Source organism: Trichosurus vulpecula, chromosome 7 (assembly GCF_011100635.1).
Source record: "Trichosurus vulpecula isolate mTriVul1 chromosome 7, mTriVul1.pri, whole genome shotgun sequence".
NCBI lineage: Eukaryota > Metazoa > Chordata > Mammalia > Diprotodontia > Phalangeridae > Trichosurus > Trichosurus vulpecula.
The window spans coordinates 37,571,383-37,594,841 of NC_050579.1; the positions used below are offsets into that span (position 1 = coordinate 37,571,383).

A 23,459-nucleotide genomic window follows, 5' to 3' on the forward strand; every position below is an offset into this window, starting at 1 on the left:
GCCAACGCTGTCCTCTGGCTCAAAATATCTACCGTGGTGAAATATTCAATTTCTGTGCTTGAAATAAATTCTGTTTGATGTAAAGAGCCCCCAGAATTCTTTTTCTCCACTTGACATTCTTGCTAGCGTTACTTGCTAGCCCCATTGAAAATCCAGTGCAGCCAAGGAAAAGCTTTTAAAATAAATGGGATCGAGTTAAATGGAACAGTTTTGCTATACTTTTTCATGTCTGCTGCCTTTATAATGAAAATATCTGAATGATTCTAACTCTGCAAAGAATATGGGTTTTCCCTAGGTGGCTGACTTACTGATAAAGAAAATGAATGGAATGCCTCAAGTGGTAGAAGAACACTCAATGCGGAAAGAACTTGAGTTATCATGCATCTTTTAGATAGTACATATACCGATACGTGTACACATGTGTACACACGCACATACATATAGACATACATATACGTGCATTCACACACACATACATATAAACACACATATTTGAAATCAGGATTAAGTGACTTGCCCAGGGTCGCACAGTTAGTAAGTAGTAAGTGTCTGAGGGCAGATTTGAACTTAGGTCCTCCTGACTTCAGGGCAGAGCCCTTATATTTTTAAAACTCTGAAATCCTGTTGTCCATTTAGAAATTACTTAAAGGCTTATCCAGTTTTGTTTTGTTTTTTCCTGAGGGACAGATATTTTCTGTCTGTATACATTTCTGAGGTCCGGTACATGTCATTATTAATAACCAGGTTAGAATTAAGTTTAGTATTTTATGTTGATGATAAAAATTTAGAGAATATTTTATGATGTCATTTAAAGTCAGGTAATTGTTCCATTTTATAATTACTTTTCCCTTTGCTATATGTGAATATTTCAGGTGTTTTAAATCTTTGGGCATTAGCGCAGGCAAGTGAATCAGAACTGTAGAATATTTGGAAATATATAGACAAATCGGTTTTTGCTTTTATCTTTCAGGTTACAGGAATTGACTGTTTGTTCAGAAGATAATGTTGATGTCCATGATATAGAATTATTACAGTATATCAATGTGGATTGTGCAAAACTAAAGCGGCTGTTGCAGGGTATGTTCAAATGGGCTGTGACCTGTCTGAAGGTAACAACATGAGCCAAGAAAAAATAAGCAAAATGATGCAGGCTGCGTTGATTCTGAACATGAAAATGAATTCATATTCCACTCTGAAAAGTCATTGTCTGTACATGTTACGTAATGAAACGGCTGATGGAAGTTGCAATTCATTCTTGATGCTCTTGGGAAAATAACTGGTCTCTTATGAGACAGGAGCATCTGTACTGGGAGCATTGTACGTGTTTCACAGTGGTATTTGCTTTGATTAAAATAATGAGACTGCAAAATATAGACTCTTTCATTTTTCTGGATCCAAGGGTCCCAAAGGCAGTTCCCAGTCACTGAATTAGTGCTTTTCAGGCACTATTGATCTTAGGGAGCCAGTTGTTAGTCGAATTAACCAAGTTCAATGGCAGAACAAAACCCAGGAAGGAGATTGTCATCTTGAGTCCAGCATCTTGGTGTCTATTTTTATTTCTTTCGCTGACTCATGTCGTTGAATTGATTGCTAGGTCACTTAACCTTTTGGTGCCTAGGCTTTCTTGGGTATAGGATGAGAAACCATAATGTCATGTGGCCTTATTTGGTGGTTTAATCAGTATTTTCAGAGCTTTTGAAATATAAGTAGTGTCTATTCGGGATAACTTTTTTATTCATATTCCCATATCTTGGGAATAAGATAGAAAAATATGTCTTTGTTTCAGAGTAGTATGGCTAATGTTAGTTACTAAGAGTTTCTGTAAACTGGCTGTCATAATCCTCTTCAAACCTTGTTTAGATTAACAAAGGAATGGTTTGGAATCATAATTTCCACAAGTGAGTTTCATCTCATAAAATAACACAATATTAAATCTTAGATTAAATTAAAAACAAAATCCTTGTTAATTCATCGCCTATTTCTGTTTTTGTTTTACTTGTTTCTTAACAAGAATTGTTTTTATAAATAATAGCTCACATTTATATATTTATAAGTTTGCAAAGTACTTTCTATGCATCATTTCACTTGACCCTCACACAACCCTATGAAATAGGTGTTACTATTCTCTCTTACAGACTGAGAGATCTTAAGTAGTTTGTCCAGGGTGATAGAGCTAGTAAGAGTCACCCTGGATTTGAATCCAGGCTTCAGGCTTTTGTCCAAAAGTCCATTGGTCGTACTAGGCCACCTGTCTATATCAAAGATAATTTTCAAGGTGTGATTTAAAAGTTAACTGTTCATTACCCCACAACTTAGTTCATGCAAAGACTTGGGAATTTTTCTTTAACCTACGTTCAAAATGCATGAACTGAATCGGTAGATCTATAAATGGGCCGACTGTCTCTATACTGATTAGCTGTGAGTGAAGATGTGTGAATCTTTCATGAGATTGTGCTGTCAACTACACTAACTTTGTTCAAAATTAATAATTCTCCTCCCCTTTTGGCTTTGCCCTCATTATAGCAACAGCAAAAGCAATTCACAACCACTTCAAAATGGATAAGATAATGTTCTTTCTAGGTTAAGTATTGATCTCTCGTTTGTGTCTCAATACGAAATTTTATTGGCAGACACCGACTGAGTTTTCTATCATCTGGTAGACTGCTGTGTTTTTAGTTGAAATCTAGGAGACCAACCATATCTATCATTTTCTGTTGGACAAAGGGGTTTTATTGGGAGTTTAGAGCCTTCTGATTGTCTGGTGGAACTAGTGTCATGTTTAATTTATGATCCTTCACAACTAGTTACTGGCTTTTAAGAAATAAGTGTTGCCTGCTCAGCTCAGGTGTCTGTTGTAAAGTCATCTTGCCTAGAACTGGATTATTGCTCTTAGAAGTCCTTCAGAGGAAGGAAACAAGTTTATTGGGTGGGTGCACTCTTTCAGTTCATCAGCATACATAACACCATCTCCACATCCCTGTGGTCATACCGGATGTGCATCTGCTGCCATTTTAAACTTTGCCCTGGAGTGAAGTGGGAGGATGAGAGTGAGGCCAGAGCAAGAACGCCTTAGGCATGGAAGGCCTAAGTATTCTTTGGCTTTAAGCTGGAATAACCAAGGTAGTAGGGAAGTATTCTTTTCCAGGGTCTGTATTTTCTTTTCAAAGAGATTTCGTGGTGAGGGTGTAGCTTGTTTTTAGAGGTGGCCTACATTTCCACCACTATGGGTGACTGCAAAAATAAAACTGGCTTTTCTCTTAAATGTGCAGATACATTTACATACAAATTAATATATGTATATAATTTTTTCCCACAGAAACTGTATTTAAGTTTAAAGCCTTAAAGAAGGTAGCTCAGCTAGCAGTTATAAATAGCCTAGAAAAGGTAAATGTTTTTCTTTTCTTCTATATTTATTGCTTAAATTGCTTGTTGAATTTCATCTTGAGCTTTGCCGATACTTTTGTTTAGATGTTTGAAATGATAGTAATTACTACACAATAATTATTTTAAAGAAAGGAGAACATTTTTCTCATGCAACATTGCAGAGTTATGCTTGCCTTTGGTTCTCTTTTCCACCACAAAGAGTCCTGTATAAACTTACCTGTTTACAGGGTATATCCTGCCCCCAGAAGAAGGTGGCAAATGCTCTGAAGGCAGGGCCTCTTTGTTTGTGTCCCCAGCACCTGTCACTGTGCCTGGCCCCTGGAGGTGCCTGGACATTAGTAAATGCTTATTATATTGGAATAGATTTCTAATGAAATGTGAACCATAATAAGACAATTTTTTTGTATCCTAAATTGACAAGATCACTACCTTGATGTAAAATTATGTGTTTTTAAAATTATTATTAGGCATTTTGGAATTGGGTAGAGAACTATCCTGATGAATTTACAAAGCTGTACCAGACTCCCCAGACAGATATGGCTGGTAAGAATAAACTGACTTATTTACTTTTACCCTCTGGGCTTATTAGACCAAGGCTGCTGTCCTTTAAACCTTAACTTCATTTCTTATGTCAGATAAGGTCAAAATGGAAACCTCTCTCCTGTGCCTTCCTCTTTATTTTCCTGTAGGTAATCAGACAAGGGGAAGGTTGAAGTTAAGACTGAACTTTTATAAATTAGATTCCCTCTTCAGTTGTATCTTTATGTAAGAAAATTGACCTGTTGGAGATAAATCCTGTAATAATAGTGACTGGGTTTTGTGTTCAGAGACTGGTTTAGCTTGGAGCCAGGTTCCTATACATCTTTTTCACACACACAGGATCATATGGCTGAGGATGTAAATAATCATGTGCTGCTTCCATGAAGATGTCAGGCAAATTTCCTTTCTCTGAGTGGGAAGATCTAATGCCTGTTTGTGCTCTCGTCTCAAACCTAGTCTCATCAAGGGCCGAACAGGAGCATGATTTTCATGCACAGACAATGGCGTTGTTTCTTTGTTTCAGCCCCTTAAGAATTTGAAGTTAGAGAAAGAGATCATTTTCTGTTCTAGTGATTTGATTTGTGTGATTTTTAAAAATAATGATAGTTCACATTTGCGTGGTACTCGTAAGGCTCCCCAGAACATTAGTCATTTGATCATCACCACCGTGCAGGGAGGGGCAATGATTTTGTTTTTTCTATCTCACGGATAAAACTGAGACTTCATGGGCTTATTTAAGATCAACTCCTGAAACTGGCATTTTCAGGTTTCAGGTGGAATTATTTCTCACGCAGCTCCTAAAACACACCCTTTTCTTCCTGGCCATAAAGGATTGAGACCCTTATTTCTATATCCTCATATAGGTCTTTTCCTGTTATTGTGGAAGATGATCTGGGAAGAATTCTGTGCTAGGGATAGTTAGGTTTATCTAAGTATTAGCATCTCTGTGTCTGTGTCTGTGTGTTGTTAGGTTAGCTCCTTTTCTTCTTGTGTTCTTTAGTTATTTAGTTTGTTTCCTTTTGACTATAAATGGTAACATTCCCACTTATAATCAGTTGACTTCTCTGGTGTCAGACTGTTCTGAGCAGAACACTAGTTTTTGTTTAAAAAACAAACCATACCATACTCCTTTACCAACAGGGAAAGTAAAAGAACATTGTGTGGACTGTTCCTTCCAGCTAGATTTGATAAAGATAAATAGACATTTTGGAGAATACTTCCTGTTGCTAATTTTACAAGCTTCCTCCCCATTTTTTTTTTCTGTAGAAATGAGAGCTTTAATTTGCTACATGGGCAAAGGGCAAACTATATTATCTTTCCTAATAGTGTCATTTGATATTTTTTTTCCATATAGAATGTGCAGAAAAATTATTTGACTTGGTGGATGGTTTTGCTGAAAGCACCAAACGTAAAGCTGCAGTTTGGCCACTGCAAATCATTCTTCTTGTCTTGTGTCCAGAAATAATCCAGGACATTTCCAAGGATGTGGTTGATGAAGCGAAAATGAATAAGGTAAAAAGAGCAAATTTGTTTACAGAAACAGTAGACAACTAAAGCGCTGATTTTATCCTAGAACAGGTCATACTGGGCCAACACCATTTCCTTTTTTGACTAGCATATGGAATCAAGGGAAGGCTGTTGATTGTTCACCTAGATGCTAGCAAATCGCTTGACAAAGCCCCTAGTGCTCATCTTGAGGACAAAGGAGGCACTGTCTGGGTCAGCTTGGATAAGGATGCTTTCATTGGAGTCCCCTAGACTCATCCCTTTAGCTGCATGCTGTCCAGTAGTTGTATCAGGCTTGGGAGCTTGGGTTAAGATAGTGAAGTGATGAGGGGGTGAGGAGCCTCCCTTTCCCACATACTTTCCCACATACTTAACAGTGATCTAAAAAGGGAATGAGATTGCAGAATGATCACAATTCCATAGAGAGCTCCTTCATCTGCCCACGATCACACCAAACAATAGCTAGAAGCCAGAGCACTGGAACAGAGCCTGCCTGGAAAACCAGCCTGAGTTCAGGTCAACTGGAAAGAAGAGCATGGTGTAGGCTTCAACTAGGGAAGATTCAAGGGAGATCAAGGCTGCCGCCACCCTCCAACCAGAGAGAGCCCTCTATAGATCACTGACTGGGCCCTGAAGCTTACCAGCTCTCTGATGAGAGAGCCACGTATCAGTGGAGGTGATAGCTGGTAGGACCAGCAAATGGAGGTCAGCTTCAACCAAGAGCACCTGAGGAATTAGAGCTTAGCTCTTTGGAATAAAGTCCTGAATCAGCAACTGAGACTGGAGGTAGGAGAAAGCAAAAGAAGACAATGGAATAGTATGAATAAATGTTATGGGTGAAGGGATGCCAGTGGTAAAAATGAGACAATATTGCTTAGTGTATGGTAGGTACTCAGTGAATGTTTGTTCTCTTCTCAAACAGGAGAGAGTAATGTCACATATATAAATAGAGCCTCCCGAGGGAGGAAAAGCATGGTCACAATGAAATAAGAGGTCTGGAGGAAAAAACTGGAAGAATGAATGGCTTAGAACAGAAGGTAGAAAACCTTATCCATGTAGCACCAAACAGTACTCAGGAACTCTGTGAGACAAGAAGAAATATTAGAACAAAACAAAAAAGATGGAAAAATAGGAGAAAATGTTAGGTAACTACTATTGAAAATAGCTAACCTGGAAAATTTTGAGAGATAATTTATGAATCATAAGACTGAAAATTATGGCCAAAAAATAAAGGGATAAAAAGATAGAAAGAAAGCCTGGATAATACATTTCCAGAACTTGGAATTGGAAGCCTCCCGGATTTAGTAGAACCAAAGGGAAAAGTGAAACTAGAGAGAATTCATCAGTCACTTCCTGAGAAAAACTTCAAAACGAAAACTCCCAGTAACGTCACAGATAAAATCTACCACCTTTGGATCAAAATAAAACACTGCAAATGGCTGGAAAGCAAAAATTCAAGTAGTGAGGAACCAGAGTCATGATCACACGCAACTTGGCAGCAACTACTCTAAAGGAGAGAAAATTTTGCAATATTTTTTCCTAAGGCAAAGTATGTAGGTTTATAAACAAGATTAACTTTTCCCTACAAAGCTTCATTTAATCTTACAGGAGAAAATAATGGATCTTTAATGAAATAGAGAACTTTCAGACATTCATGATAAAAAGATCAGAATTATGTAGACAATTTGCAGTGCAAACACAGGGTTCAAGAGAAACCTAGGAAGAGAAAAGCATTTGAAGAATTGAAAGGAGCTAAATGATGAAGGTTTATATTCTAATAGGGGGAGATGGGGTGAGATAAGTGTCTCTAGAGAATCCTAATGTCTTCTATGGAAGTAGGAACCCTAGAGGGTAGTTTTTCCTGTATTTTGATGGCCTTAAGGGAGAAAAGAATAGATGGAAAAAGGAATTAGTGAAGAAATGTGGAATAAAGGGGCAAAATTTATTTTTTTTTCATAGTTAGGGTAAAGAATAAGAGTATACAGACATGGAGGAAGTAGAAGGAACAGTGAGTGTTACATGAACCTCAGTCTCTTCTGAACTGGACAAAGGACTGTTGAACACACAGGCACACATAGAAACACACATATACACAAAGTTTGGTGTAATAATACATTGCATTCAATAGATAAATATAGGGAGAGAGGCATTTAAGAGGGAGGGTAGTCTCAGAGAGGGGATAGTTAAAAACAACCTTCAACTTTGGAGGGTAGATTGTAAAGGAGGGATAAATAGGAAAGAAGAAAAGCTTAAGAAGCAATGATCAGGGTTTGGGAACAAGAGGAGAGGCATCATTGTGATTCAGATTAGTTCAGTTTCAGATCACTAGTATTGATCCATTCCTTCTGTTTTCACCTTTGTAAAGAGGTATTGGAGAACAAAGGGGAAAAATTTAAGAAGGTATAATGAAGGGGGAAAAGGCACAATTAACACAAATGTGAATGGGATGAACTCCCCACTAAAATGTCAGAGCATAGCAGAATAGATTAGGAAGCAGAGTCCACTAATATGTTGTGTGCAAGAAACACACTTGAAATAAAGATTCATACAGTTAAAATACAGGGTTTGAGCACAATCTATTATATTACAAGCTCAGCAGTGGTGATCTTAGATAAGGCAACAACAAAAATAGACTTAAAAGATAAACCAGGAAATTATATTATGCTTAAAGGTGTACTATACAATGAATTAATACCAAAGTTTAACATATATGCATGAGATGACACAGCATCTAAATACTTAAAGGAAAAGTTAGTTGAGCTATAGGGAGAAATAGGCTGTAAAGCTCTAATAATTGAAGACCTGAGTGTACCACTTTCGGACCTAGACAAATGTAACCCAAAACAAAACAGAATAAAACAAGGAAGAAGTTAAAGACCTGAATAGAATTTTAAAAAGTTTGATATGATAGATTTCTGGCAGTTACTGAATGGGAATAGAAAGGAATATACATATTTTGTAACATCTTAAAAAAATTCACCACATATTAGAATGGAAAAACCTTACAAACATGCAGAAAAGCAGAAATATTAAAATTCTAGTCATCAAAAAACCTTTGGAAAGCAAAGATTAAAAATTAAATGGAGACTAAATAATCCTACAGAGCTGATGGGTCAAAAAAAAACCCCACCATGAAAGCAATAGATAATTTCATTGAAGAAAATTATGAAAACAAGATAGCATAGCAACATTTTTGGAATTCAGCCAAAGTAGTCCTTAGGGAAAAGTTTGTTTCTCTAAACGCTTTTATCACCAAAGGAAGAACAGATTAATGACTTGAGGGTACAACTAAAAAACCCCTAGAAAACCAATGTTAAAATTACACCAATTAAATGCCGAAGTAGAAATTATTGAAATGAAGGAAAAGATTAACAAAATTAAAAGCAAAAAACTATTGAATTAAATAAAACTAGAAGTTTTTTTTTTTTTTTTTTTTTTGGTGAGGGGAGAGAGGAACAATGAAATAGATTAAACATTAGCTAATATGATATTTTATGGTATTTTATTTTTTCCAATTACATTAATGAAAATTTTCAACATTCATTTTTTTGAAAGATTTTGAGTTCCAAATTTTTCTCCTCCCTCTCTCCATTCCCCAAGATGGCAAGCAATTTGATATAGGTTATACATGTGCAATAATGTAAAATTTTCATGTAGCTAATATGATTTTTAAAAAGAAAACCCAGTATCGGTGGTGGAAAAGCAGTATTAAAAACAAATGAAGATGAAATAAGGGAAGTTATTAGAAAATACTTCGTACAACCACAGCACAATGAAACTGACAACAAAATTAATGATCGTTTTCGAAAATATAAAGAGTCCATCATCGCTATCCTCTCCTTCTTTGACCTTTCTCCAGCTCTCTGGAGACCACTGTTGTTGACCACCATCATCTCCTGCATGCTTTCTCCTTGGCTTTTTGTGATACTGATCTCTCTTTTATTTCCTCTTTCCTGCCACATCACTCATCCTCAGTCCTCTTTCCATGCTCTGCCCCTGTATGTGTGAGTAAATCTCAAGAGTCTATTGCGGACTTTTGAATCTCCTCTCTCTACACTCACTGTCTTGGTGATCTCATAGGTTCAGTTGATAACATTCAGTCATTCATATGACTTTTGTAACTAAATATCCAGCCTAGTCTTGCTCCTTGAACCCTAGTTCTGTACCTCCAGCTGCCTCTCTGGTGGTTGTCTTTTGAGAGACTTGTTTATTTCTACTTTTTTTTTTTTAAATCTTATTTTCTTTCCTCCTGCCACCCACACTTCCAAATTGGTGTATGTGGGGTGGGGTGAGAGAGAAACAAAAGCATCATAAAAACTATGCATAGTGAAACAAAATAAATTCTCACTTTGGCCATGTCCAAAAAGTGTGTGTTTCTGTCTTCAACCTGAATTCACCACCTCTCTGTCAGGAGGTGGATAGCATGTTTCATCATTTATCTTCTGGAGTTACAGTTACTCATTGCATTGATGAGACATTTTAAGTCTTTCAAAGTGTTTTTCTTAATGACGTTACTGTTTAAATTGTTCCCCAGCTTCTGCTCTCTTCAGTCTTTGTCAGTTCGTAGAAGTCTTACTAGGGTTCTTTGAAACCGTCTGTTTCATTTTTTCTTTAATACGGCAGTTTATTCCATTACCACACTTTGTTTAGTTGCTCTCCAATCAGTGGACACCTTCCTAACTGGATGGCCTATAAGCATCTTAACCTTAGCACGTCGAAAATTCAGCTCAGTCTTTTCCACCATATTCTTCCCTCTTCTTAACCTCTTTCTTTTGAGGCCATGCCCATCCTTCCAACCACCCAAGTTTGCAAATTTGTCCTCATCCCTGGTGCTTCCTTTCGGTCTTCCCCTCAACCGGTCCCAGTTCAGCCTTGTTGTGGAGGTAGAATTGACGCGTCTCCCATTTCTTCATTCATGCTACAACTGCCCTAGTTCAGGCCCTCGTAATCTATCATCTGGACTACTATAGTAGCCATTTAATTGCCTGGCTGCCTTGTCCCCAGTATCTCCCCTTTGCAATCTCTCCTCTATAGAGTTGCTAAAAGTGAATTACCTATAGCATGTATTTAATCATGTCACTTCCCTGCTCAGAAATCTCCATCGACTCCCTGTTGCCTCTAGCATAGGATGCACTTTTCTCAGGTTGGTCTTTAGAGCCCTTCACGTTGGACTCTAGTCTGCCTTTTCCGATTTATTGCCAGTTACTGCCTTTGGTGTTGCCAAACGGTCCTTCTTGCTGTTTCTCATACACAACCCTGTCTCCTATCTTTGTGTGCCTTTTCACACATTGCTCCCTTCCCTGGAATTCATACCCTCTGATGCTACCTCTTAGAACCTTCAGCCCAAGCTTCACTTTACTTTATGCCTTTCCTGGTCCCCAGGAGCTTCGAGTACCATCTCCTATTGCTTTCCTACCTCTTTCCCGTCACTGGAAATTGCTGTATGTTAACTTGTGTATATTTTGCGTTACTTATCTGTGAACTTGCTGAATCCCCCAGTGGAATCTGAGCTCCCTGAGGATAGGCACTATTTTGTCTTTATCTTTATATCTCCCAGTACTCCATAGTGCTTGACACATAGTAGGATCCTAAACAGGGTTTGCTGAATGATTGAGTTTAAGGAGGGATAAATGTCATCGCTGTTCGTGTCATCATCAGATCACCATAGTTTTAGAACTGGAAGGGAACTTGGAGCCCAAGAGGAGGAAGCTGCTACCTGGGGACACTAAGTGAAAGCCCTGGGTCACACGGAGGAGTCATAAGAGGAGCAATAAGATCCAGAATGTCTTATATTTGGGTTTGAAACTCAATGATATGTGTTGGGAAGGTTTGAGACTGACAGAGTAAACCCTAAAAAAGGTGATAGGATTTTTGATTTTTGAGCTAGAGGGGGGATTTTAGAGAGGATCTTCTCCAAGCCCCTCCTCTGTGGATGATGACTTTGAGGCCCAGCAAGGACAAGTGAGTCCCCTGAGGCACACACAAAGTAAATACAATTTGAGCTTGCATTTTCACCCAAGCCTTCAGACTCCACAGCCAGTGTGTTTCCTCAGTGCCCAGAAATCTTGGGTGTTTTAGTGGTTGGCACATTTAGTGGGAATCAGCAGTATGGAATGGACACCATCATCGAAGGCTCCTTTGAGAAAGCCTTAGTTTACAGAACAAAAGAAGGACTTAGTCCTGATGCTCTCTATACCCTGCTCAGATCACAGTGAGAGTGTTCATGTCCACTTCTGAGGGCCGTAGTTTACTTTGTCTAGCTGTTAAATATTTTACTTCTTAAAGCTACGAGGAAATGTGTGTTTGCGCATGTATAGCCACAATAAAAAGCAAATGGGAGTTGAGTAGGTTTTTGAACTAGCTAGTTGGGGTATTGGAGAGGGCTTTTATGTTATTTACTCATCCGTTAAGGCAGGGTTTAGAGTGGAGACAAACTCTTAGAAAAGAAAGGGAGGATGATTTGGAAGTTGTTGGGTGAAGACAGAAAGCATGAAAGGCTCACCACATGACAGGCTCTGGTCTAAGTACTGGGGATAAAAGGAAAGGCAGATATGGTCTGTGCCTTCAAGGAGCTTACATTCTAGTGGTGGAGACCACATGTAAATACTAGAGGCTCTCTACAGGGTAAGTGGAAGGCTAATTGAGAGGGAAAGACATTAGCATTGGGGGGTAACCGGGAAGGCTCTGCCTTGGAGGAAGTCAGAGAAATCAGAGGCAGAGGACAACCGGTGGTGCAAAGATTAGTGATGGTGTGTCTTATTTAAGGAATTGGGAGTGGTGGCATTGCTGAGAGTGAAATGTAGAAAGACAGGCAGCATAGGAAGGGGCCAGATTATGAAGAGCTTTAAATGGATCCTAGAGGTAACAGGAAACCCCTGGAGCTCCATGAGCAAGGGGGTGTGCGATTTAGTTCTGTGTTTTAGGAAAATCCCTTTGGCAACTGAGTGAAGAGCGGATTGAGTAGTGAGAGAATTGGGGCAGGGAGACCTGTTAGAAGGCTGTTGGAGTAGTCTAGGTAGGCACTGTGGTGGCCAGAATTAGGGTGGTGGTTGTACAAGTGGAGAAAATGGTACGTTGATGAGAAGTGTTCTGAATAGAGAAATAACAAGATTGGACAATGGATTGAATGTGTGGAATGAGTAAGACTGAGCAGTGAAGGATGGCACTGAGGTTTCCAGCTTCAGTGCCTGGGCAGATGATGGTGCCCTCAAAGGAAAAAGGACATTTAGAAGAGAGCAGAGTTTTGGATGTGTGTGTGTGTGAGAAAGACAGCTCTGCTTTGTGCCTGTTGAGGTGGAGGAGTCTGTGGACATTGAATTGAAGGTGTCCAAAGGCAGCGAGTGATGTCTAACTAGAGCTCAAGAGAGAGACTAGGGCTGGCCATAGATCTGGGAATAATTTGCATAGGAATGATAGTTAAAGATAATTAAACCCATGGAAGCTAATGAAATCACCACATGAAATACCACAAAGTCAGAGAAGAGGAGAGTGCCCAGGACAGAGCCCTGAGGAGCTCTTCTGGTTAGTGAGCATGACACGGGTGAAGAATTGGCAAAGGTGACTGAGGAGTGGTCAGGCATATGGGAGAAGGACTAAGAGAGAGCAGTGTCATGAAAACCTAGGAAGGAAAATGTCCAGGAAGAGAAGGTGACCAATGGTGTCAGAGGCTGCATAGGGGTCAAGAAAGATCAGGTCAAGAAAGGATTGAGAAAAAGACGTTAAATATGGCATTTAAGAGATTATTGGTAACTTTGGAGAGGACCATTTCAGTTGAGAGGTGAGGCCAGAAGCCAGACTGCAGAGGGTTTAGAAGAGAGAGGGGGAGAGGAGAGGAAGGTGGCGGGGGGGCCCTCTTAGACCATGTTCTTGGGATGATGACTGTCAGGGATGGGCCAGTTAAATGAGAGGTCATGATAGAAAAGGAGGGCAGGGCGAAAGGTCCAAGTGCATCCAGGTAGGAGAGTATGGCAGACAGAGCTTTGTCTCGGCAGGCATTGACTTTGAAGCTTGGAGATCAGGGTTCAGATGCCTCAGATTGGCCCTGCCTAGGAAGAAGACTGAAGAGTCCAGGGACCATTCACCTTTTGGACTCATTTCCGGGGCCCTTACTGCCCCTACTTCCAAAGGATCCCAGAGTTCTCAGGGTTCTGAGACCCTAGATGCTATGAGTGTGGGAGGAAAAGGCAGGGAATCAATCCCTGGATGCTCAACTCCACTCATGAAGCCTCCTCCTGGGATGCAGGGGATGGCACTCACCCGCGGGGTAAAGACTTGGCTCCCAAGATCAGAATCCCTGCAAGCAGAGAAATCTGCTAACTGAATGGAGGATAAAGAAACAGGCTTTGGGGTTTGACCAAGAGCATCCCTTTTCTACTCAGTGAAGAAGATGAAGAATCGACAGGATTATTCTTGAGAACTCAGAGGCATCAATCCTGAATCTTTGGTACTCGTGGACGCTTCAGTGTGATTACTTTGGATTGGGGGAGGTTCTTTTCAGAAGAATTATTAATGATTGGTCTAGTGATAAGTAGACAAGGTATGAGAAAGGTGCTGGGCTTGGAGACACAAAGATTCTGCTTCAGATCCCATCTCTGACCCCTTCTAGACTGTAGCAGAGTGGACCTTGAACTCTCATCTCTCAAGCTCTTGGAGCTTTTGTTTCCTTCTCTGTAAAATGGGACTAAGAATGCATGTAGTGAGTTCCTCCTAGGGTTGTGGGAAGCTCCAGTAAGTGATAAGCCTTGCACTTGGCTCTGGCAGTCATGGGGCGTCCTCCTCCCTCCATGCATTTTCTCATTCTGGCTCCCTGCTCCCAGATCACATGCTTCTTCATGCAGGGAGGGCAGCGTTGTCCAAAGGAGATTTCCATCAGCATTTTAGTTGAATTGATTGTGTGTGTGTGTGCATGCGCGCGCGCGCCCCCTTCAAAGCATGGCACATGACAGACACTCCATCACTGTTTATCGGATTGAATTACAGAAAATGTTTCTCGACAATCTCAGAAGGGCGCTGGCCGGCCATGGTGGGAGCAGGCAGCTGACAGAGAGCGCCGCGATCGCCTGTGTCAAACTGTGCAAAGCCAGCACCTACATCAACTGGGAGGATAACTCAGTCATTTTCTTGCTCGTCCAGTCCATGGTGGTAGATCTGAAGGTGAGGTGCTTGGGCTGGTTAGTGGGCTAAGCAGAAATCAATATGGTTTTGTTGGGAACCATTTCTTTAGACTCTGGGGGTTGGGGTCAGGGAGACCTGATTACAGATCCTGTCTCAGACATTAGCTGGGTGAACCTGGCACATCCCTGAAATACTCTGAGCCTCAGTTTCCTTACCTCTAAAATGGGCATGATAATGGGCCTACTTCCAAGAATTGTTGTGAAGTTCATATCAAATAGTGCTCCATAAATGTCACATTACTGATCCCAGTTCTCAGATTTTCTCATTTTTTAGCTGCTGTGGTGTAAGGCCAGGCAGTGATACAGCGACTAGAGGGCCAGGTTTGAAGTCTGGAAGACTCCTGATCCACCCTTAGTAGTTGTAAGCCCCTAGGAAAGTCACTTACGTCAGTTTATGTCAGTTTCTTCATCTGTCAGATAAGCTGGAGAAGACAATGGCAAACCAACTCCTGTATCTTTGCCAAGAACACCCCAAATGGGGTCAGACAGGAAAAAAACAACAAAAGAGTAACGGCCTCCAGTACCTCTCTCTTCTTGATCTGCGTATGAATCACAGTCTCCATCCTGAACATTGGCAAGCCCAGACATTTGCTATGAGACCCTTGAAGTAAATAAATAAGCAGGCTCACAGAAGCCAGTCACTGAACACAAAAGAGCTCGGTGCAGTGACTGACAGACCGCAGGCAGAGATCCAGCCACAGACACTTCTAGCTTTGTGGCCTAGGCAAGGCCTTCCACTTCCCTGAGGCTCAGTTTTCTCATCCACAAAACGGGAATTCCCACCCTGCTTCCCTTGCAGGGTTGTGGTGAAAGCACTTTTAGATGGCTAAGCAGGCCATGCCTTGGAGGTTGGGCGAAATCCTCGTCCCCTCCATGAGAACAGTCACTGCCTTGTTGGATTGGCTGGGCAGGGCCTGGCCCTTTAAAATGTCTGTCTTCTCTCTTTGTGTAGAACTTGCTTTTTAATCCCAGTAAGCCCTTCTCCAGAGGCAGCCAGAATGCTGATGTGGACCTCATGATTGACTGCCTGGTTTCTTGCTTTCGTATAAGCCCTCACAACAACCAACACTTTAAGGTGAGAGAGACCTTTGGGTTTTAACTAAGTGTGTTTGTAATTAATTTGCCATCTCTAGTTAGCTCATAGGCATGATCTAGAAACCTCCGGAATTTAAAAATAAGCTTTATTGGTGTATTTTATTTCTTATATCACCATAGTTTCCCCTCCTCCCCCTCCTACAGAACTGTCCCTTATAACAAATAGTTGTGTTTGTTTTTTTTTTAAGACAGAAAAAAAAGAAGAGGAAAAAGTCAGCATTACTGATTAATGCAAAGGCAAAGTCTGAAACTAGGTGCTGGGTGCATCACGTGGGGCCACCCACTTCTGCTGAGGGTGGTGTGGGGGTGTCTGCTCATCTCTCCTCACGACATGCTTGTTTTTGATAATTTTACTTAGATTTAGACTTAAAAAAAATGATGGTTCTTTTTGTTTGCACTGTTGTGGTCATTGTGTGGCCTTTGCTTCCTTCCCAGTGCATCAGTTCATGATCGAATCTTCCCATGCTTCTCTGTATTCATCACATTTGTCATTTCTTACAGCACAGTCATATTCCATTACGTTCATCTGCCAGTTTGTTTAGTTATCTTGATTATATTTTCAGTGGTATTTCCATAATGTGTTAAATTCAGGATATTAAGCCACATTTATTATTTAATATTTTAAGTTGCCTTTTTATTTCTATTTTGTGTCAGTTATTTTATTAAATATAGTTCATGTTGAAGTAAAACATTAAATTTTTTTTCCCTTAGATCTGTTTGGCCCAGAACTCCCCATCTACATTTCATTATGTGCTGGTAAACTCCCTCCATCGAATTATCACCAATGTAAGTCTAAAAGGTATTGATTAATTATCTCAGAGTAATCTTTTTAAAAATATATCTTTTAAAAGACAAATTCCTTAATACATACACAAGGTAGGAAGGTTTGGGAGCATAAACTCTAGGAGAGGGTTAGTTGTTCCATACTTCTGTGGGTTTTCCCACATAAAACTCTTACTATATACATGCGATGTAAATGGGAAACTCTTTAGTCCCTTGTCCCCGTGCTAAAGAAAGACACTGGGATTCTTTGCTACTGAGAATGTAATGTGTGGTTTCCCAAAATTCCTTTCAAAAATGTGTTCAAGTCTTAATTTAGTTGTGATTTTTTTTCTGTGCACTCTGACCCATGGTTGAGCTTGTATCAGTTATATAAATGGCTGTCACCTTTCTAAATCAGAAGCCATGTATCCCATTATAGCTCTTATCAGCTGTTGACTAGTGGGCCTACATTGTCCTGTCCATTTGTAGAAGAATATCCTGAAGAAGCCACCACATGTTGAAAACTTTTAAGAGCCATTGAGAACAACCCCACACAGCAGCCACATGAATCTGTGCATGAGTGTGAAGCTAGAGCTGCTTCCTGTGGTATGATCAATCATGGTGCTAAAAGCTCTGGTGAAACAGTCATTGAAACTGTGAGAAACTGGTTTGGATGAGGAGGTCTTGTCAGAAAGCAAAAGGAACTTCTGCTGAGATCAATACTTTTCTTGCTTGTTTCTGTCCAAGAGTCTTCATGGTTCTCTTGAGGGTCCTCAAATGTTTTTGTTTTTTAGGGTTTTTTTTTTGCCATATTTAGATAGCACTGACTTTTGCCCATTTGCAGAGTGGCCCTTTTTGCAGATTTGTCTGTAGAACAGGCCTCATGCAAAAACCCACTCAAAGGCCAGATTGTGCACTTATCATGACTAATCTTAGAGGTATATTTGCCCTGCTTTAAATTTAGTGAATTTTAAAAGTATGTTGGTTTTGGAAATTAAAAAGAAATTCTCCCACCTCCATTTTTAAAGAAAATTATTTTTCCTAAGTAAAAACCCATGCATCTTGGTTAAGGGAATTTGATGTAGAGATAGAATGAACCCAAGTGGGTTATAATCCACCAAGAATTATCTGTTCCTTTGTGAGATAGCATTCTCTTGGGTGTGTGTGTGGTAGGGAGAAGGGAAGTTTGCTATTATGCTTTGTTTCCTCAAAAGTATTGAGAGGATTCTGTTTGTTACCAAACTATGTTTTTGAAACGCTTTTGTTATAAAATCAGCCAAGGCATTACAGCACTATTTGCTCTTCAAGATGAATCATACAATTTAAAGAATAACTGATGTGATGTTTTGTCGCATACTTGAATCTTATGTTATTTTAAATTTGCAATCTAGAAATTTAAAAAAAGTTATTTTATTTTTTCCTCCTTTTGTTCTTCTAATTATGAAAATATTGATCAGTTACCATTGATACATTCAATCCATTACTTAAAATTTGTATTTTATTTTTCAAATAAAATCTTAGGATTTTTTTTTTTTTACTTTAAAAGTTAGATACTTTAATTGTGAAATATTTTTGTCTACAATTGACTATATAGAGCACTTTGAAGCATGGACTCGGCACTGCTGTAAGTGGCTGGGCTGATCCTCCGGGTTAAAGCATGCTGGAGTGGTGCTTCATGCATGCCTCAGTGTACATGGTGACAGTGACTGCGCATCCTTCTCCACTGTAAACAGTGTTGCATGTTGGAAGATATGGTCTGTCTATAAGAAAATGCCAACCAGTGTTGTTCTTTATAAGGAGAATATAAAGATTTGTTTAAAAAATGCTGTGAGACTAGAAACACTTTTCAAGTAAAAATAGGTTGGGACACGGGGCCACCAAACTTATGGAGAACCTGAAGAATGCACCTAAAGTGCGGCCCAAGTACGGGGGCTTCTTCATTGAGGGGGACGTGGTGAGCTCTTCTGTTCATGATTTCCTCCCTGGGCTCTTAGACTACTTGGCATTAAATTTGTAGGACCTCCTGACAGTGAAAGCTAGAACTTTCATTTTAAAAATAAGTGTATACTCTGTAACTTATTTAGCCTGCCCTTGCTTTGGAAATATTAATTAAATATGACCATGTCAGTTAAGTGCCAAGCCCATCAAAGAACAGAAATTCAGCAGGGCATCTGAAGAATATGGGTTTCCTGGACATTCTGATGCAACTTTGATTTCACGGAAGTCAGTTCAGCTCAACAAGTGTTGGTTCAGTGTCTGGTACATGCGAAGCACAGGTAGGCTCCAGGGATACCTGGTGAGCCCCAGGGATTCTGGGACAGAAGCAAGGTTATCTCTGTCCCCAGGCACCTCACCTTCCCCTGGGGAATCCATGTGTGCAGACATAAAGATGAGGTTGATCAGGGAGAAGGCGCCAGTGGGGAAAGGAGGTGCCCTAGTGTGCAGTGACTCTGTGCTCAGGCACTGCCTTCTGCACTTCCCTGTGGGCTAAAGCATTTTAGTGTGTTTGCAGAGATGGGAAGTAACTAGACTCCTAACTCACATACAAAAATTCCTCAGTCCCTTCTTGAGGAGCAGAAGATGGGGAAAGTGTTGGCAGTGCCCTGGGGATATTAAAACTTTTCTCCTGTTTTGAACACTTGTGTTGTTCTCTCTAGAGACTTTCCAAAGCTAGTCTTCTGTTTTTAAATGACTGCCGGTGCAGAAGCTTGAAATAAATGGCCATTTTTATGCAGCGTATATTAGAGAAGACTTGGAAGCAGATAACAGATCACCTAGCTCAGCTTCCCAGCCTCCCTGGAGAGTCAGTTGAGGAAGCCGGTGTAATGGAGAAGTTGGAAAAGTTAAATGTCTGTGCACCTTTATGAAATCTAAATGAATCCTCTCCTGAAGGTGCTAAAACTAGTAATTATGAATTGATTTTATGTTTGTAGCAAAAGTTTGTTCTATAACTAATTAGTGTAATGGGAACGAGATGATAATATAATTTTCCAGGTGAGGCTGTTTAGCTGAGATGATTGATGGCTTTTGAAACATGGAAACGTTGCTTTAAAAGTATTCCAGAGGGGCAGCTAGGTGGCACAGCAGATAGAGCAACCGGCCCTGGATTTGGGAGGACCTAACTTCCAGTCCAGTCTCACACATTTACTAGCTGTGTGACCCTGGGCAAGTCCCTTAACCCTGATTGCTTCCAATTAAAAAAAACCTTGTGACTTTAAAATATTTTCACATTGTTCATGTTGTGTAGCATTCCCAATTGTTTGATAAGGTTTCTATAAAGAAATTATAAGAATTTTAGAAAAAGAAATGGTAAAGTACTGTCTACCTGGTTACTTATTACTGTTTTGCCCTAGTTTATTTTAACCTTAAATGCAGTAATGGAAAATTGTGCAACTTTTAAAAAAGTTGACTGATTTGCTCAAACAAACTAACATTTAATTTATTGTGTGTCAAGCATTACACTAGGAATCAAGGGAGCTGCCTAATTTAGAAATAGCTCTTGCTTTCATAGAGCTTAAAAATCACTTTAAAAAAATTTTTTTAGCCCAAATCTGCGATTTCATCTTTGTAGGGCGCCTCCCCCTTGAGGAAGTTTTACTGATACAGAACAGCAGCCCTTCTCCATCTTAGAGTCTTGGAGAGTCGCTTAGGCCCCTGAGAAGTGGACCTGTCCAGAGTCATCCAGTGGTGGGAGGACCAGGTTATCCTGGTTCTGAGGCCAGCGCTCTATGTATTTTGCTCAGGTGCCTCTCACTTTATTATTATATAAATATAATACAAAGTGATATACAAGTGCTTGGTCATCCAGGTACAGGATTTCAGACTTCACAAGGACCTCCATGACTACAACAGATGCTTAATAATCCTGGACCATCTCTAGTCGTCCTGGTGAGTATCAGGCCACTGGACCCAGATGGCTCTGGAGGAGAAAGTGAGGCCGGTGACCTTGCACAGCCTTCCCTCCCTCAGATCAAAGTCAGCTGCAAGTCATGTCATCATTTTCCTGATGTTGTGGTCTTCTTTGGGAACGAAGGACAGACACAACAACAGGTGCTTAATAAATGCTCACTAGATGGCTTGCATCTCAGGCAGCCATTCCTTTAGAAAGAAATACCTCTGTCACCTGATACATGAGGCGTGGCCCCTCCCCACTTTTTGAAGATCTCCAATGAAAAGAGCCCTCTGTATTGTTGGAGCTCTCTGATTGTTAGAAAGTTTTCTTGGCACAAGGCTGTCATCTGCCTCTTTGCAGTGTGCACCATGGCTCCCAATGGTGCCCCCTTCAACATGGTGACCTTTCCCATCCTCCTTTCCAGGCTCTCCATCCTCATGTTTGGCATCTCCATTGCCCTGTCCTGTGTGCCCTTCAGCTTACCTTATCAGTGTCCTTCCTAAAGTGAAGCTGCTGCTCCAGACATCTCCTCCTTGGGTCCGAGTGCCATGGGACCCCCCCCCCCCCCCGGAAACTTGGCTTCTCACTGCTGCTGATAATTGTGTTTGCTGCCAAGTGGGAGGGAGCTTGCAGTTCATTAAAGCCCCCAGATCTTTTCTAGACAATCTCGTACTTGTGAAGATGAGTTTTTTGAACCCAAGTGGAAGACTTCACATTTATCTCTATTATATATCTTCTTATTAGGCATGACCCAATGTCCTATCCTATCAGAACCTTTTCCTTCCTACCTTTTGGTCATTTGGGACTAGCCTTTCTTTATGTCATTGACATAGATATTAAACGCCACAGGTTCAAGGCCAGATCCCTGGAGATTTCTACTGGAGGCCTTCTACCAAGTTAACGTCAGACTCTTGATGATCACTGTTTGGCCTCAGCTGTACAGTTGCTCAGAAGTCAGCCTAATTGTACTAGCATCTAGCCCCAAGCTCTCTGTGTTTCCACAAAAGATGTTGTAAGTCACTTGTCACGTGCTTCACTGAAATCTCTGCTTGTAGTATCCCCATCTACCATTTAAATAATTCTGTCCAAACAGGAAGCAACATTCGTCTGGTGTGACCCGCTTTTGTTGAATCATCGCTTCCTTTTCTACACATTCATTAACTATCTCTTTAATAATCTATTCTAGAATTTTGACAGAAATTGAATTCAAGCTTACTCACTGGTCTGTGCATTGCAAAGCCATTCTCTTCCCTTTTTTGAAATCTAGGACAATGCTTCTTGCCTTTCCTCAGTCCTATGTTACTTTTCTCCAGGATATTTCAAAAAGTGCTGGCTCTGAAGTTCAGAGATCTGGATTCAAATGTGACCTCTGACTCTTCCTGCCTCTGCAATGTTGGGCATCTCATCTAACTGCCAGAGCATCAGTCCGAGGGGTTGGCCTTAGATGCCTGCTGTGATCCCTTAGTAGTGGACGATGTTTTGTAAAAGATTTCTTACAGTGGTGTAATAATAATATATGCTAGTTCTTTTAGTACCCAGAAAGGGAATTCCTCTGGTCCAAGGGCCTTGACAGAACAGAAGCAAAGGGCGTGCTTACAGGATGGCAGGTCCACTTTGCATGGAGCATAGTATTCATACATACAGGGGAATGTTATGGTCAAAAGCTGGAAAAAATAAGAAGGTCTGCAATTCCAGACCAGGGGCTTGACCGTACTCAGAAGGGCACCAGCCAGGGGTTTTCATCCATATACGTGTGGCAGTGCCGTGCAAGGGTGTGGAAGGTAGTTATGCAGGAGGATCAGGTAGCCTCTTGGAATAGTTGAGGTAAATGGTACTGACCTCTAACAGGGCAGGGGTAGTGAGAGCAGAGAGAGGAGATGGACGTGAGAGGGAGTGGGCGAGTGGTAGCACCTGGCCTTGGTAACTGCTCAGATGTGAGAGGGGAAGAGATAGGGAGAGTTTAAGAAAAAACTAAAGGATGGGAGGATGGATGGATGATAGGAACCACTGGCAGAAGGAATGATGTCAGAAGGAGCAGGTTTAGGGGGAGTGAGGATAAGCTTGGTGTGGGACATTCATTGGGAGTTTGGATTCTGTTCAGACATCCTGGAGACAGTCTGAGATTCTGATCCGGAGCTTGTGAGAGTGCTCAGGGTTGGAGATATTATGATTCCTAGGGGGAGACAGTATGGAAAGAGAAGAGAGCCAAGGATGGAACCTTGGCAGACAACTATTGGGAAGCTCACACGCACACATACTCACATACACTTTCTAGCATTGTGTTATAAATTTATTGGCCCACTTAAATTCTGCCTTCCCTTCTAGAAGGTATGTGGAGAATTAGGGGCATCTAAAGAGATTATTCTTCAAGGCCGTTAGCTTATTTCCAGACTAAGCTCCATTTGAGTAAAAATATAGGCAGCACCACCATATTTTAAGCCACTAGTTCCTGTATATTGATAAGCATTGTTTATTTTTATAATCTTACCATCATTTAGATATCCTTTGAACAAATTCAAGAGGTACTTATTTTGTAGTAGCATTGTAGTGGAATGGAATGGACATTGGATTTGTTATTAGAAGACTTGGGTTCAAATCCTGGCCTTGTTACTTAGTACCTTTGTGGTCAAATTGCTGAAGATGCTTGAACTGGTCTGAAACTCATTTTCCTTGTCTGAAAAATGAGGAGGTTGAACTAGGTGAGCTACTAAGTTTCCTTCCAACTCTAATTCTTTGGTCAGGGGTCAGGGTGGAGGTTGGGTGTGGGGTCAGCAGGATTCCCTGCCATATAGAGGGCTAAGGGAGATGAGTGCTGAAGAGGAGCCAGTGGTGATGGGGTGATTGGGTTACTGGTGAACTTAGGACAATTTAAACAGGATGAAGGGGAGAAAAAGCAGATTGAGTAGGAAGGAAGGAATTAGCAGTATTTGGCATAGACAAGTTTTTCAAGAGGTTTAACTATAAAGGAAAAAAATCCCACAGTCAAGGGGAGGGCTTTACTTGTTCAGCATTATGGTGACCTGATCATGCTTGATTGCTAGAGTGAGGACCTGGAGAAGGCAAGAGAGGAGGCTACGGGAGGAACATCGAGAGGTTGAACAGAGGAG

At 40.6% G+C, this 23,459-nt stretch overlaps 1 protein-coding gene across 1 annotated transcript in view; it reads left to right on the top strand.

Moving 5' to 3' along the window:
- The window catches only part of NF1 (neurofibromin 1), a 239,706-nt gene that overhangs the window by 53,851 nt on the left and 162,396 nt on the right, over positions 1–23,459 (top strand). Inside the window, exons 5-11 of the mRNA XM_036766465.1 lie at positions 971–1,077; positions 3,317–3,384; positions 3,852–3,927; positions 5,279–5,436; positions 14,410–14,583; positions 15,556–15,678; positions 16,410–16,484. Of these exons, the coding sequence (XP_036622360.1) occupies positions 971–1,077; positions 3,317–3,384; positions 3,852–3,927; positions 5,279–5,436; positions 14,410–14,583; positions 15,556–15,678; positions 16,410–16,484 (781 nt within the window). The remainder of the gene's footprint in view (positions 1–970; positions 1,078–3,316; positions 3,385–3,851; positions 3,928–5,278; positions 5,437–14,409; positions 14,584–15,555; positions 15,679–16,409; positions 16,485–23,459) is intronic.